This window comes from Vanessa cardui, chromosome 10 (genome assembly GCF_905220365.1).
Source record: "Vanessa cardui chromosome 10, ilVanCard2.1, whole genome shotgun sequence".
In the NCBI taxonomy this organism is placed as follows: Eukaryota; Metazoa; Arthropoda; class Insecta; order Lepidoptera; family Nymphalidae; genus Vanessa; species Vanessa cardui.
This window is the reverse complement of record NC_061132.1, coordinates 13,597,164-13,614,044: the sequence shown is the minus strand read 5'-3', so window position 1 is coordinate 13,614,044 and position 16,881 is coordinate 13,597,164. Positions and strand designations below refer to the sequence as shown.

The 16,881-nt window shown below is 32.7% G+C and overlaps 1 protein-coding gene across 1 annotated transcript in view; it reads right to left on the bottom strand.

Annotated features, from left to right (window-relative positions):
* The window catches only part of LOC124533131, a 54,869-nt gene extending 39,832 nt beyond the window's left edge, over nt 1-15,037 (bottom strand). The window contains exons 1-2 of the mRNA XM_047108294.1: nt 14,512-15,037; nt 13,826-13,937 (exon numbers count right to left, since the gene is read on the bottom strand). Of these exons, the coding sequence (XP_046964250.1) occupies nt 13,826-13,937; nt 14,512-14,829 (430 nt within the window). The 5' untranslated portion in view covers nt 14,830-15,037. The remainder of the gene's footprint in view (nt 1-13,825; nt 13,938-14,511) is intronic.
* Between the last annotated feature and the right edge of the window lie 1,844 nt (nt 15,038-16,881).

The window sequence follows — 16,881 nt, the reverse complement described above, 5'->3', positions numbered from 1 at the left end:
AATAAAAATGATCATGAAATTAAATAGGTACATAATTTATTGCTTTCTATAATACCGGTTATAAAAGTCTACGTTTTAAACTATTCCACAACGATTCCATTAATTCGAAAATACGACAAATTGATCTCGACAAAACGTCCCACGATACAATTCTAAACTGAAAAGAATTCAGCGAAATTTTCCACCATAAATCAACAATCAGTGCATAGCTTAACCCGCGGCTAACTGCCAACCCATTTACATTAACGACAGCGGAACGATACAATTTAAAAAATCTATATTAAAAGACAAATACTAATTCGAAAAATGAAGGTTTCCGATCACGAAAGGAACCGAAAACGCCCATCACATTAATGGAGTGACGAGCTTAAAACTGTAAAATTACCATTCTGTATAAGATTCAGGAATAAAAAAAACCTTTAAAAATTGCTTCGATCAGGGGGTAGGAACGATGAGCACGGAACACGCGCCGTCGAAACGGGTTTAATGGTTCGGAAAATATGGACAATAATATTTTATGTTAAAGTGCTCGTAAGTGGATTAAATAATTGATGTTAATTTAATTTGTAACATTTTCGTAACTTACAATGCACACATCGTAAGAATTGTGCATGTGTGTGTGTGATTTGTCTTATTTGTAGTGGTTAGTTAGATTGCAGGGCTTGACTTCCACAGCGGTAATATTGATAAAAATTTTGGTTAAGAAATTTTGAACGATACACTGGAGTTTCAAAGATGGCAGTCATAAGTTAAGCCAATGCTTAAAAACATGTAGACGATGGGATTGATAAAATTTAAAGAGTTTTGGTTAAAAATAATTGAACTGGTGACTGCAGTTTGGAAGATGGCAGTCATATGTAGAGAAAATGCTTCAGAAAACATGAAGATTCTGAAATCTTTCCGATAGACTCTGATTTGTAGTTTCAGTATTGCAGTTTTTTGGTAGAATTCGAAATTGTTTTTTTTTTTTAATCAGTCCTGTGATGTTGGCGTTAATTGCATACCAGAGTATGTATATTTGAATAAAGAATACATCTTGAACAATTTTGAACATGTGACGTTAAAGAAAATATAATGGATTAATAAATATTTAGTTTAAAGATTTTATTTAAATAAATATAAAATAGTTTGGTTCCATTTAACTAACATAGATTGGTATTCGCCCCACTTTGATTGTCCGTATGTTATCGTGAATCGGTAAAAATCAAAGGCGTTTTGAAATAACAACAACGAACGCGTTCATTGTATTCCACGGTAACAATATTATCGGTCGCCGTCAAGGGTGACGTCAAACTCGTCCTGTGTTCGCCAAACTCAAGTCTCACGTTCAATTGACTACTGATGAATATTTATAATTAAAGTACGACACAACTTAGATGTAGCATCGACAATTTCAATAAAACCGATTAGTGCCGTTATACAACCAATAGAAATATCTCCCTATCGAGCGATTCGACGTTATTCAACCCGAGAGAGCAAGTGCATGTAAATCGACGTGTCACATTGGCGAATATATTAAATCATATGATAATACAAGTTATTACGTTTGCGTAAAGATCATATTCACATAAGAAATAAATATTGATGATTTGGGACAGCGTACTTAATTCGAATGTGATCGGTTTTACGAATTTTGCCGATGCTACATCTAAGTTGTGTCGTACTATATGTACAAATGTACTTATTTATACTAGTTAAAATTGTTTGTATGTAGATAAACTTCGGAACTAATGGTCAGATTCTAACTTTTTTACTGGTAGAGAGCTTTATCAATCTTGATATGAACAAACATACAAATTAATTGTAATATTATTTATTTGTAATGTTCTGTCTTTTTTAATTTGTTCTTGTTATATTGTTGTTATGGCATGTGTTGACATCAACAAAATCGATGTACAATTCAATCCAATAGGGTTTGTTGTTACATCGTATGTTAATAATAGTCAAACATAAATTTAATTCGAACGGGACCTTAACAGTTCAAAATCTCTCTTCGTTTGTTTGTCAAATTTTCCTTTTTTTATGGTATAGGTTGGCGGACGAGCATATGTGCCACCTGATGGTAAGTGGTCACCATCACCCATAGACAATGACGCTGTAAGAAATATTAACTATTCCTTACGTCGTCAATGCGCCACCAACCTTGGGAACTAAGATGTTATGTCCTTTGTGCCTGTAGTTACACTGGCTCGTTTCGCTCTTTTCGTTGTCACGTATGAACTATTGTGCTATTAATAAAAACATTGAAAGGAAATTATCTATGCTCTATTCCGACCATAAGAGGAAAAAGTCAAATAACATTTAAGAGCCAAGTTAACGTTACAATAAAATAATAATAGCATTGTATTATAAATAAAAATATATTAATGATAAACTCTTAATTATATGGAAAAATATTAGTAAATTGCACGAAATACGTAAGTAAGGTTTGTTTATGTTTTTTCCTACTTCCATTGTTATAAGTATTGCTCATGTTACTGTTTAGAGCTGATGATATAAGATCAATGTTCACCATGCAAATTACTTGTAATCCTTAATTTTCAATTTTGATCACCAATCGGTTTTTTTTCCTTTCTAGCCGGGATGGTCCAGTGGTTAGAACGGGTGTATCGTAACCGATGATTACGGGTTCAAGTCTAAGCAAGCACCACTGAATTTACATGTGCTTAATTTTTGTTATTACTTATTTCCTGCTCGGCGGTGATGGAAAACATTGTGAGAAAATCTGCATGTGCCTAGTTTCAACGAAATACTGCCATATGTATCCACGAACCCGCATTGGCGCAGCATGGTCGAATATGCTCCATACCTTCTCCTCAAAAGGGAGGCGTTAGGCCAGCGGTAGAAAATTTACAAGCTGTTAATGAAAAATGTAAAAATAAAGATTTTTTTAATTAATCGGATTGGAACTTTAATACCTATTTTCGAAACGCATGAAGTAGATATGGGTAGTTAGATATTTTTACTTAAAATTATATTATGTAATTTTAAAAAATGCATTAACATTAGTATAAAAGCAGTGAAGTAAAAATGTTTTTCAAACGTGTTACTTGGAATTGAGACTTTTATAACGGTGACTTAGAAAAAATAAAATTCCCTTGCATCGGTTGTAGTCGAACAAAGTTATAGCACGCGATGTTATTTCATTTCCGTGAAGGACGAATGGAACTTTGTCGTATTTGCCTATTTTTTAATCAGTTTAGTGTCACATTTTAGTATTTGTTGTTTATGATTGTGGTTTTAATTTCCGTTCAATCGTATAATCTCTGTCATAATAAAATTGTCCTATGAAATAAAATTAATTTGACAAAAAAAACTCGCTGATTTTCTTTCACCGGTTCTTCTCAGGTCTGGAAGTTACTTTTTCGGAACCGGTGGTCGTGTTTGATTTGACCATCAATAAGAAAGTGTAATGCTTCTAAGTTGAATAAAATAATTTGCGTTTGAGTTTGAACAGACTTTACCAAAATTACGGATCCTGACATTTTTTCTGACGCCATGCCCAAAAACTTTAAATTTTCATTAATATAAAATACTGGGTTTTTCATTCAGGGAATTCTCTATAGAAGTCGACTTTGGAAGCAGTGTTTCGACTTCCGAGTCTACTAATCTACGTAAAGTCGCTGCTCCTGAGAAATAAAATCAGACATCAGCTGTATGAGAGATTGACCGACGTATGGATTGTGGGAGAGAGAAGATAAAGTCTCCTTGTCTTGAGACCAGATTTCCCCTATCCCGAAAAATACTCTAAGGAGCATTTCTGGGCCACCTTACGGATAGTCCAAGACTTGACCATTATCGACGAGGTACCAAAGTGTATTCGAATAGCATTATTTTTCTTTTAATATGATTTAAGTTTTACCAAAACGTTAACCAGACTTTCTCGTCGTTTACTTACCGAAACGGTAGTAAAGTTGAAATATTAACTTGCTTTATTGTGAAGTTTACATCAGTACACAGCAATGGCCTGTAAATGTCCTACTGCTGTGCTAAGGCCTCCTATCCCTTGAGGAGAAGGTTTGGACCATTTTCTATGACGACGCTCCAATTCCGGTTAGGGGATACACATGTGGCAGAATTTCGTTAGAATTAGACACAGGAAGTTTACCTCACGATGTTTTCGTTCACAGCTGAGCACAAAATGAATAATAAACACAAAATGAATAATAAACACAAAATAATCATATGAAACTTCAGTGATGCTCAATTTAGTGAACCTGAAATCATTGGTTAAGACGCATTCTAACTACTGGGCTTATCATCTTCAATAAAATACATTTTATTTTGATCCTATAATCAAAATGTCTATCAGACATACATTGACAATAATTTAAGAATTTTAAATACGAAATACTTAGATAAATATTTTGGAAATTTTATACCGGAAGCCGAACGGAATCAGATTAAATCGGGCAATAATCGTATTTATTTTATTGTTACGTTACCCTTTGGGAGTCACGAAATGCTCGCGTTCTATGCACCAGCTTTTAATTTCCATACTAGTTGTATAGTTTGTTTTGAATAAATCTACCAACATTTACGTTTATTAATACAATTCTGTATGTTTGTATCTCATATTTAGTTCTCTTTGTTTTTGTGTTAAATAAATAAATATCAATATTTACATGGTATCAAACAAAGTCGCTACCTGCCGTCCGTACGATCTTTTAATCCACGCAAGAGATTTTAATGTGGCTTTAATCATTAAAAGGTCGATTCATATTACAATAGAGAAAAGCCAAGTATTTTAATGTTTCTTCCGGGATGGTATCTAGTGTAATATTAACAGTAAAGTAAAAAATATCAACCTTATCTATGACATTTTAAATTTACCTTTTATATAAACTATTCAACTAATTGGATCAATTGTTGAACACTTGATTGATTGTATACCCATGTCTTTGCCCGCTGGCTTGATGCAAGCACGTCTGCATACCACCAACCGACCACCCACTCATCCGATAGTCTTCTGCTACATATCAATATTTGTAATTGTTGTTTTAGGAATCCAGTGTAGTTACAGGCATAATGGACGTATCTTAGTTCTCAAAGTTGGTGGCGCATTGGTGAAGTATGAAATGCATACTATTCAAATCCAAAGTTACGAAGCAACAAAAAGAAAATGGTGGACATATAGATGATAATTTTACTGTACTGTCTTGTTATGGCCTATATAGATATATTTTCTTATCGCTTAATGGATAATACCTTGTGGCATTAAAAAAAGAGCGCGCGTTCGCCTGTCACGGAGGCTTGGGTTTACTTTTTGGCGCGAAGTTTGGGTGCTTCGAAAATACAAAATCTGATTAACAGAAAGTTTGTCGTTTTAGTTTGTTAGTAAGACAAAACAACGATAACGACAACGTTTCACTAAAACGACAATTAATTATTATAAAATAAAATAAATTAAAGTTACAGTTGATTGTTGTCTGTTATCATAAAATCATATATTTAGTAATCAAGTCTTTTTATTTTTTTAAAAGATTTTTTCGCAACTGGTCAATAATATAAGTATGATTGTAGTAATTCAAAATCATACTCTGCAGTGAGTTTCAATTCTTGCATTATATGACAACAAATCACTCATTTGGAAATTCTTAAAAATCTTGAAGAAATAGGTGAAGATTCAAATGATTAGGAATTTTTTCTTTAATATATTTCGAATAATAAGGACTTGTGAATTGGATGGCGCATAGTCAGCACATGTTTTCGGGGTATCGTGATTGAACTAGAATAATTATGTTAATTTTTCCATGACTCCTGGTATCGCAGTTTAATTTTTGGAAAATTCGGCCCCATAGATGAAACACGGAAGCCAAAAGTCGGAGGGTATGATCACTATGGCATAAATTTGTATGCAAATCAGTGGAAGAGCGAGCTCGCGGCAATAATCGGCCGGCGGCGTCATAAATAACGTTTACGATTCGACGACAACGGCGGCAACCCTTGCTGGGAAATTAACGCAACGCGGGAGGTACCTCGTCTTGATATAGTAAGCCGTACTTTAGCACTGTTTATTCACAATGCTTATATCAAAACGTCTAAAAGCTCGTTCTAATTGGATCGATATGCATAATATTTTAAACCACATACACTCGCACGCACACACGCAATTGCACACGTGTGAATAATATACTTAGCCTTATTTATTCTTTGCCCTAGAAATTAAGAAGATATTAGACCAATTTATTTTGTCAGTGATGAGGGATATCTTTTTTTATATTCTTTTAACATACTACATATATTAAGTTATAAAGATTGTCTTTGTGTTCACAATCATGTGAACGCAGTGGTCAGACTAATTGGAGTCGTTTCTTTAGAGATATATATCTCAATAAATTTAAAGAGTTGAGATGGGCCAGTGGTTAGAACGCGTGCATCTTAATCGATGATTTCGGGTTCAAACCCAGGCAAGCACCTTTATATATGTGCTTAATTTGTGTTTGTAATTTATCTCGTGCTCGGCGGTGAAGGAAAACATCGTGAGAAAACCTGCATGTGTCTAATTTCATCGAAATTCTGCCACATATGCATTCCATCAACCCGCATTGGAACAGTGGGGAATATGTTCCAAACCCTCTCCTTAATGGAAGAGGAGGCCTTAGCCCAGCAGTGGATAATTTACAGGCTGTTACTTTACTTTTACTTTAAATTTAATATTTCGTTATTCCTCTGACAAGAAGAGCTGAAGCGCCTAAAATTTAGCTCAATCCATAAATTTCAAGATACGTTCATAATTTCGTAAATTTCATCGTATCCTCTAAAGTTTTAAAAACGAAAATGTCAGTTCGGAAACAAGAGAATATATAAAATAGAGACATTCTAATTCAATTTAGCAAAAGGGTTGTCAGCTACGCGGAATGGGAAAAAAGCGGTGAAAGTAAAGGGAGACTGGATGAAGGGAGGCTCAAAGACATGTTAGGGCGGCGACGTGTCGTACCCGTGCGGTTCGGGCTGCCGAGTAATTGATGCGTTCAAAATTATAAGGTAGCTTTAAATATCGCTTGGGACTCAAAAGAGTACGTGAAACTGCACGTAATACGGTAATGACTGTGACGACATCTCAAACCGTCAAATAGATTCCGTTATGCATAAGTGTATTCAGCTGAGATAAATGTGATTAGATGACGTAACACTTTATCGACGATTGCAGTTTAATTTGTATTTAGATTAAATTAGTAGCCGCCCGTGGCTTCTTTCGCTTTTTGGGGTTATGGTTGTCATGTGTCATGCAAAAATAGAAGCCATTGTTCTTTCTCGGAGCTCAAGTTGCATTCATACCAAATTACATCAAATTCGCTTCAGCGGTTTGGTCGTGAAAGAGCGATAGATAAACAAACAGACAGAGTTACATTTACATTTATAATATTAATATTGATTTCGTGTTTCACCTGAAAGGACAGCTGGATAACTACAGGTTGTCATTTCTTACGTTATTATACATTCTTCAATTTCATTCTTCGATCGATCTTCACGTGTCACATACCATTTATATGTATACCTGAGGTGTATATTTTCGTAGCTCTTTGCAATATCAGTGTAACTTTTTAACCATTGTGAGTTTACCAACTATGTTATAACTTTCATCACTAAGGAATGTTGACATACATTATAAACAATCACTGAATCTTTGAATAATATTTTTGGACAAAAGTATTAAGAAATTTGGTCGCGAAGAAATATTGTGAATATTTTCTAACCATGACCAAAGGTGTTTAAGTTGTAAATCTGTATATACTACCTCCTCCATCACATATTTTCCCGCCAAACTTAAATATTGTTTTGTAACAGTTCCAAGGGTGTGCTAGGTATAATGGGCGTAAAAATCAAGACATTTCCAGTGTTGGAATTGCATTGGCGATAGTTACCACTCATCAACAGGCGATACATTTTATTGTCCGCCTAACTGTTTTATATATAGTCAGGTTCTGTGTCGATAGGCATCAAGTTTGTCAACTTTGAAGGCTTCGCTGAGTTTCTTCAATTTCAACCAATAGCAAATCAAGACAAATATTAGGAAGCATATTCGTGAAGTGGGAAAAATTATCCATATATTCCAATTCTATCTACTAAACCTTCCGATACTGATCGTTATCTGCAGTATAATTTTGAATTCGTGTGTCGTGAAATTAAACCGCGAATGTTTCGTGACGAAGCATAAACTTTAAAAAACTAACCGTCCAGATCTTTTAGGGGAGCACGATTGAGACGTCAAGACATTTGACACAAGAAAATTGGCGAAAGAATATCGTGACCAAGAATTTTGGGGTCTTCGTTTGACACGTGCCACGAGCAAATGCTTCCAAGACTATTTTTCTCACTAATTCATGAGACAGGTCACCTTAAAATTGACATTGACTTTAATTAGAAAAAGTGTTTTTCGCAGAAGCCATTAGGGACATAATTTGTTTGGGATAGAATTTTATCCATTTTTACAAATACCTAATCCTTTTTTTACATGCAGACTTATTATAAAATTAATAATCCTCATCCCAAAATGGCGGGAATGATAATAATTATGTTTTAGAGCACTTTATCTGAGCAAATTGTTTGGAGACGCAAACGCGAAGACATTAGGCATAGACTGCATCAATCAAATTTCGGCACAGTTTTTAGCTTGCATAGTTTTTGATTTCGATATTTTACTTTCTGTGAGGCCAAAAATCAAATCATGTCAATACGCAGTGTTTTGTTTTTTGCAAATATTAACAACTTAGCTTGTATTAAACTATAAGGTACCTTCTATTCATTTAGTCCTATAACGTCAATAATACAACAAAGTCTACTTTTTGCTCTTTAAATTATTAAAAACCGTTATCACACCTACTATTGCTTCCTGTTGAACTTTTGAAGGTTACTCTAGAATATTTTCAGCATAAGGTCTATCTTTTTTATGGTTGGCGGACGAGCATATGGGCCACCTGATGGTAAGTGGTCACCATCACCCATAGACAATGACGCTGTAAGAAATATTAAGTATTCTTTACATCCTCAATTTGCCACCAACCTTGGGAACTACGATGTTATGTCCCTTGTACCTGTAATTACTCTGGCTCACTCACCCTTCCAACCGGAACACAACAATACTGAGTACTGTTATTTGGCGGAAGAATAACTGATGAGTGGGTGGTACCTACCCAGGCGGGCTAGCACAGTGCCCTACTACCAAGTAAATCTTAGTTCATATTTATGCTATTTTAGAGATATAAATTTAGGGGTATAAAATTAAGAGGATGCGATCCTTCCAAACCGACAATTTGATGTTTCGATGTATACTTGCCAAGAACCATGGGAGGGGAGAACAATAATTTTAACGTATAGCGTTGCATAGTAGAATATATCCTCAACAAGAAAATTATGCGAGAAAATTTGAACAAACATTTGATATGGATTATTACATTTCAGAATTTAAATTCGGCCAACGGCCAATTATACCAAATAGTACGGCTTTGTACAACCCAGACAGGTTCCTTGAATTATCAGTAATGATTATAGGTCTATTCAAATATAGCCCTTACAAAAAAAAAGAGTTATTAAGTTTTACTATCCCCTTAAACTTTATTATTAATAATATATGTAGGGTTATGGGAAAATGAGCCACATTTTGGTAAGTGGTCACCGCCTATAGACAATGGCGCTGTAAGAAATATTGTCCATTTCTTCAATCACCAATGCGCTATCAGTCTGAGAAACTAAGTTGTGCTTTAAATTACATGGGTTCACTTATTTCAAACAGGATAACAGTGAATTTTTAAGATTTGACAGGTGACATACGAAGCGACTTTAAGCGAATAGAATGAGCTCTGTTATTTTGGACTTACCGTAATAGAACGTTTGCAGGTAATATACACGAAACATATAATTTTACGTTAGTAAAAAGTTATAAACTCGCATTAAATTTAATCGCTAAATATCGTTTTAAATATTGAATTTATAACGAAGAAAACCAGCCGCAATCGCTTCGTTTGAAATTGCCTACAAATATACAAGACTTAGGTACAAGTTTCGACTTTTATTAAGCATTATTCCTCGTGCCGTGTATCAGTGTAATTCAATGTATCTTCGATATACGATCATCGACGAATCGGTGTTGAAAAGTTTGATATTTTCCGATTTCCAAAGTCGTAATCACATTACTTATAATGTATCGGGACTTGAAAGTTATCGTTCGCGTGAAATGTTTATAACTGTTCGGAACTTCAGGGATGGAACTGCTGGCAGTGCGATCGAGTTAAAGAGTCGTTTTAAATACAAAATCACAAAACAGTTGTATATGAAAATTCATAATCATGATGACAATTTTTCGTGCTATCATATTATTCGTTTTACCATTGTCATTTAAGTGGGCGGATGCTAAAATGGCTTAATTACAATCTTAAGTATACATTACGATGCGCTTTTGCCTAATAATCTAAACATTTTTGTGTTGGCTCAAACGGATTAAGCTTAATTATACTAAAGTTAAAGTAAAATTAGCTTGCATATGTCACTGCAGGGATAAAACTACCTCTCCCTTTGATAAGAAGATTTGGGGTGTTTTCCAACACGATGCTCCTATTTGCATTGGTTGATATACATTTTCGCGATGTTTTCCTTCACCGCCGAGTACGAGATGTATTTTAAACACAAGTTAAGCACATGAAGACAGTGGATTTTTCCTGAGTTTGAACCCGTAATTATAGATTAAGCCTGAACGCAACTAAAAACATCAGTTTCTATTCTAGTTACCACAAGAACGTACTATAAATAGTAGTATATTGACATTGGTCCTTTTAGTACTAGATCAGAGAATTTAAGAAAAAAAAAACAATAAATGATTATTTAGGACACGCCACAATTATAAAAAACGAAATAAGAAAACATATAATAAAGATTTGATGATTAATGATAGTTCTCGTGTCCAATAATGGATGCGCAGCTTACAAGTTGGGTCCCAAAAATTAAACATTGATTTTCAATGTTGCCCTATGTAGTTATGACCGGGTGTGGCAATCTAAATACTATTATACAAAATGACAATTATGCAAATATTTAAAAAATACATTTGTTTTTTACATTCAGAGATAAGATAATTAGTTTTATCACGTTAAGTGCAGTACAATTTAATATAGATAATATAGTTATTTGCAAACTAATATTATTAACATTAAGCTCAAGATTAACTAGCTGTTTTTTTCGACTTCGTACGGATGAAAGACAAGAATGTTTTGTTCAATCTACACTAATATTATAAATGTAAAGGTAGCTCTGTCTGTCTGTCGTTCTTTACTACAAACCAATGAACCGAATTTGATGAAATTTTATATCAAGCAAATTTAAACTCCATGGAAGGACATGTGCTACTTTTTTGGCCTAACATGTGACAACAAAACACCTGAATCGCGAGAGAAGACGCGGGCGAGAACTAGTATCAAATACAACCGAACTACGGTGATACGCCATTTTAATACGTGTATCCTACAAATGATTAAACCCTATATGGTATATTACATTCTTATATCCCAAATTTCACTCTCGTTCGTCGGTGAAGAAAAAGTGTAAAAAGCTGAGATGGTTTTGCAGTGGTTAGAACGCTTTCATCTTAACCGATGATTGCGGGTTTAAACCCAGGCAACCACTGAATTTTTATATTTACATTCATCTCGTCGTGTGGTAAGGGAAAACATTATAAGAAAGCCTGCCTGTATCTAATTTGAACAAAATTCTGCCACATGTGAATCCCCAACCAGTATTGGAGCAGCGTGGTGGAATATGCTCAAAACCTCCTCTGAGAGAAGAAGCCTTGGCCCAGTAGTGGGAAATTTACAGAGTGTACATGTTGTTGTTTGTTGTTCTACGGTGAGTTTCGAGTTTACCACCGATTAATAAACATATATTCATGTCGAAAATCACAAACGATCGGATCATCCACATAACGCGATGCAATTGACAAAATGAATGGGCCAATCAGGTAACAATAAAAAACATGAAAAATATCAGCTACGCCCTTACCCGATGCAAATGGTTCGCATGCCAGAAATGCATTCGGTTGTTCTGCAATTTTCGTGTTAGGCTGTTCACGATGTCGTGTGACAGTATTTTTGATTTATAAGTCTGTTTGTTCGTTACGAAAACTGCGCACGCGAGCACTTGTGATCAATTGACGCTTCTCATAACTTAACCGTTTGTGGTACGGATTCGTTGTTGTGTTTATGTAATATTGATGCGCTTTCAAAGTTAAGTAGACTTATAGGTATGTATACAGCTGTTAATACCATGCACTAGGAAATAAAGCACGATATTTACGGAGAAAGGAGTGTAAACTCTTCCAAGTTTCAAACTTGGAGTTGTCATTGAGATATATAAATATTGGACAACATCACATAGGCACATTACTCTAATCCCAATTTAAGCAGCTAAAGCAACTTGTGTTATGGAAAATCAGAAGTAAAGACAGTACCACAAACATCCAGACCCAAGACAACATAGAAAAGTAGTAAACTTTTTCTACATCGACTCGGCCGGGAATCGAACCCGGGACCTCAGAGTACGCCCCATAAAAACCGGTGTACACACGACCACGGAGGTCGTCATAACAGGTGACAGGTAAATTTCAGTGGTAATAAATATTAAGTCTTTTAAATCTAAGTACAGATATTGTAAATACTGTTAGATTATAATCTATTTCGCGATATTCTGAACTTAAAAGTCGAAACTGATTTCCGATACAACTGTTAAAATATTCGCCATCCTCAAATGTATACGATTTGTTATTAAAATCAGTATCGGTATAGGTGACGTGATGCCGCGTTATCTTATAGAGATTTGCATCTAAGGTAGTTTGAAAAACTCTATTAAAAATACGCAGTATTTTTTATCGGTATAAGTCAACGGTTAATCTGAATTATATCAATATTTACGTATGTTGATATGAAACCACGACTTAAGTAAGATCAGCATCGAAGTTTAGGGAAAAAAGGAAATTAGTCTTAAAAATATGAGAAGTAGCAAATATTCAAAACGCGCGATTTTGACGACAAATAAAATTGAATGATTCGATTTTTGAAAATTGATTGTTTCTAGCTATTAATAAAAAAAAATGATTATCACACCATTTAAAAGCTAGCAGTTCCTATATATTTAATATTAAGTTATTAATTTTTTTTTAATATTATTTTTTAATATTTACATTTTGACATGACATTTTATTTTTAACTGTATTAAACTTACAACATCTTTATATCCTAAGGCCTATCCTAATATTTGGCCAAAAACCAGATATTTTTTTCTTTAATATGTTATATATACCATTTTAGTATTAATTCGTTTGTAAGTAAGGATAAATGGTCTATATAGGTTTGTGTAAATATTATCAGTTTTCTTTTATAATTATTATTTAGGAATTATATAACTGGCTGTTTTAACAAAAAAAAAATATTGTGTATCATTATTAGGGCAAATTTTCTATATAAATGTAATAAGCCAATTCCTACATAGCAAGTTTAAAAGATAATTTATAAAATTAAATAGTAAATTAATTTTTATTAACAGTTTTTTCTATAAAACTCACATTTCAAAACAGTGACAAAATTCAATCTTAACATATCTGTAAAATATATATATGTGTTGGGAAAAAGTGTTTTTTTTTTTAAATGAACAACACAATAAATCAATATGGTCAGAGTATTTAGATAATTATTAGAAATTGTTTCAATTGGAGTTGATTTTTTGTTTTACATATTAAACAAATAAGTTAAGCCATTTTAAAGCTATTTAAAAATAATAAAAAAAATTAAAATTACAAAATGTTTTCTTTTTTAATTTATGTTACAATATTTGTACTCACCTTGGAACTTCTTCTGCCAAGCTAATGTTGCACAGAGAAGTGCTAGAGTTTTGCCAGTTCCCGTGGGACTTTCCACCATACAATTTTCTTTTCTATTGAGAGCACATATAACCTAAAAGAGAAAAAAGATTTTATATTTAAAACATGAAATTATGTAATATATAAATAACTGTAGCTCATATTTAAATCATATATATAGCAACCATTTATTATTTTGACTTAATATACATAGAATACTTTGTTATATACAACTTTATAAATTCTCAGGAACATAATTAATTAAATATATATGTTTAACATAAACTTCTAATAATGTTTTAAGGTAAGTAAAGTTTCAAATAAATATATAAACAGACTGCTAATTTGTCTGAGCTTGATTTTAGGGCTCATATCACTATACAACATATATAGAGATATATACAGAGTAGGTTTAATACTATGATTATAGTTATAATTATATGAATAGCATTTGAAACACTCAGATTCCTTCAGTGTTCTCTTTACCATTGAGCATGCATTGTACAAATGATGTAAGAGTAAAGTCTGTGGTTCTCACCCGGGGTCGAACCGGAAATTTCGCACACAGACTTTTAACAATAAATAAAAAAATTGACTACAAATGTTGGTTTTAATTAAAACAGCATGTGAACCGTCTCATACAATATAAAATATTATAAACCAATTACTTTGGACATTACAGCCTTTTGACAACTATACGGGTCCACGGGTAGGGTGACTTTAACACCTTCCATAGTAATATCATGCTGCGGTTTATTTTGCAATGTCTTTGTTTCAACTTTAGTAAAACATCCTTTCCCTTTAGATGTTGTAGGAAAAAGATTCTTTATAATACCCCGCCTGGCCATTTTTACGTCGGACTGTGAAGGTTCTTCATCCTCATCGTCGGACAAAACAATCGTGTTACTCATATTAGGAACCTCTATAAGAGAAGGTGTTACATCAAAACTATCATCATCGTCAGATATAGATATCGGCGAAGACATAGTTAAGTCTAACAAGTAACAAACTTTACAGCAATATTTAACTTAACTACTTCTTATTTAAACTGAGGTTACTACAATATATTTACTAAAGTAACTCTAGGTATTTTAAATCAGTAATTTCATTATTAAGGCACTTATAAGTATATTTTAACTAATGAAAACAATGTATACTTAAAACGAAACAACTAAGGTGTAATTGTATATTTTGAATTTTTTTGACATTGACAGTTTGATAAGGGAATGACGTTACTGGCTGCGTTCGGAAATATTACTTAGAATGTAAAATTGAATACCGCTTTAAGTTACACGCCTAAAAAAGTCTCGAATATCTTAATCGAGTTCCAATCAAAATTTGCTTACTAAATATTTAATATTTGTTAAAATTAAAATAAAGTTTTAATAAAATTTTGTCTGTTATAGAACAAATTTCAATGTCAACATTTCTCATGTTTCTTTGTAATGTTTTTATTATTAATAATTATATATTTGCTGTCCAACAAAAATATTATTTAAATGAATAATAATGGTATAAAAAAAACACATGAGTTTCTTTACTAAAATAAAATGACATACCAATGTTGTAAATTTATTTGTTTTTATTATGTTGTTGTATCCTCTTGACGCAAAAAGCAACATGTAGTAGATAAAAAGCACAAAGCTTAGGAACTTGCAAAGCAGTGCATAATTTAAACGAATTATATAAGTTAAAACGTATTATACTATTTTTTTATAAATTTAATAGTAAAATTTCTTCGACGAAGCTTTTATTTGGCACATCAACTTCGAACATGAATGTAGTTTGGATAGGCTGGATCAAAGCTAGTTTTAGACAGCATCGTATCCACTGTTGCAGCTTGATAATCGTACAAGCTGTAATATAATAATTAAGCTAAGAAAGTTACTTTTTTCTAATATTATAATCGTGTAAATGTTAGGTTGCAATCAATAAATTACTTTGATGCTCACTAAACTACCGACATTTCGTGATTCTGCTTGAGCGTTGTATTTATCAAGTCCATAAAGAATAATCGTGACTGTTTTTTTTATTTTAAACGAAGAAACTGTATTTTACAACCTTCAGCAATTGTACTTATTAAAAAATGACAACGATGTTTTTTGATATTAAAAAACAAAGTAAAGGACAACGTTTTTTTACTTCTTTTCGTAAACAATCGGGATTCACAATTGTGGTGATAATTTTTTTGTCTTAGAAATTTATAAAAGTGAATAATTTCTCTTACAATATTAATAAATAATTATATGCTATGATTATTTATTACAAACAGTAACTAAACACAAAATGCATATCGTATATCTACAGAGTAATAATAATAAAACAAGATTATATTATTAGTTATTTTTTACTTACTTATACTTCATGTAAAGGTACACAATTGGGAAGTATCCAGATGAAAAGTAAGATGCATGGTCTTTGATTAAGATTAAAAATTAAACTTTTATTTTTTTTCTACTAATGCTTAGGAGGAGGAGCCATAAACATGTAGGAAATTAAAGACAGAGCAACAGCCCAGCCTAACCAACACATTTTTGAAAAATAATACTAAAATTTTGAAGGCCAACTAAAAATAATTAGTCGTCACGTTCGTTTTAAATAATTTTAAATGTTGTGACTGTGTCATATTGTCAAATGTCATATTTCTATCGATAATTTTTAAAGATTAAAATATTATTGCCGTAATAATAAGAAATATTATTACCGTAGTAATTTGTATTAAATAATATGATCTAATTATTAAAGTGCTATTAAAAAAAAATATAATTATTTACTATTTTATTTATCACTTTTAAAATAAGAAAAAATAAATTGAAGACCGCATTAACACAGGAAAGCATAAAAAAAAACATAAATGCAGTTTATCGTTTTACCCACCATTAACGATTTGGCATCATGTAGTTAATATGTCTGGCTGTTTAGAGTGTTGCTGTTGCAGCGTCAATTTCCCGCCGAAATACGGCGCCATTATACGAGTGAGTTGTCAACAGAGGTTATGGTGCGTTATAATTTGGTTTATAACCCAACACCACGTCGTT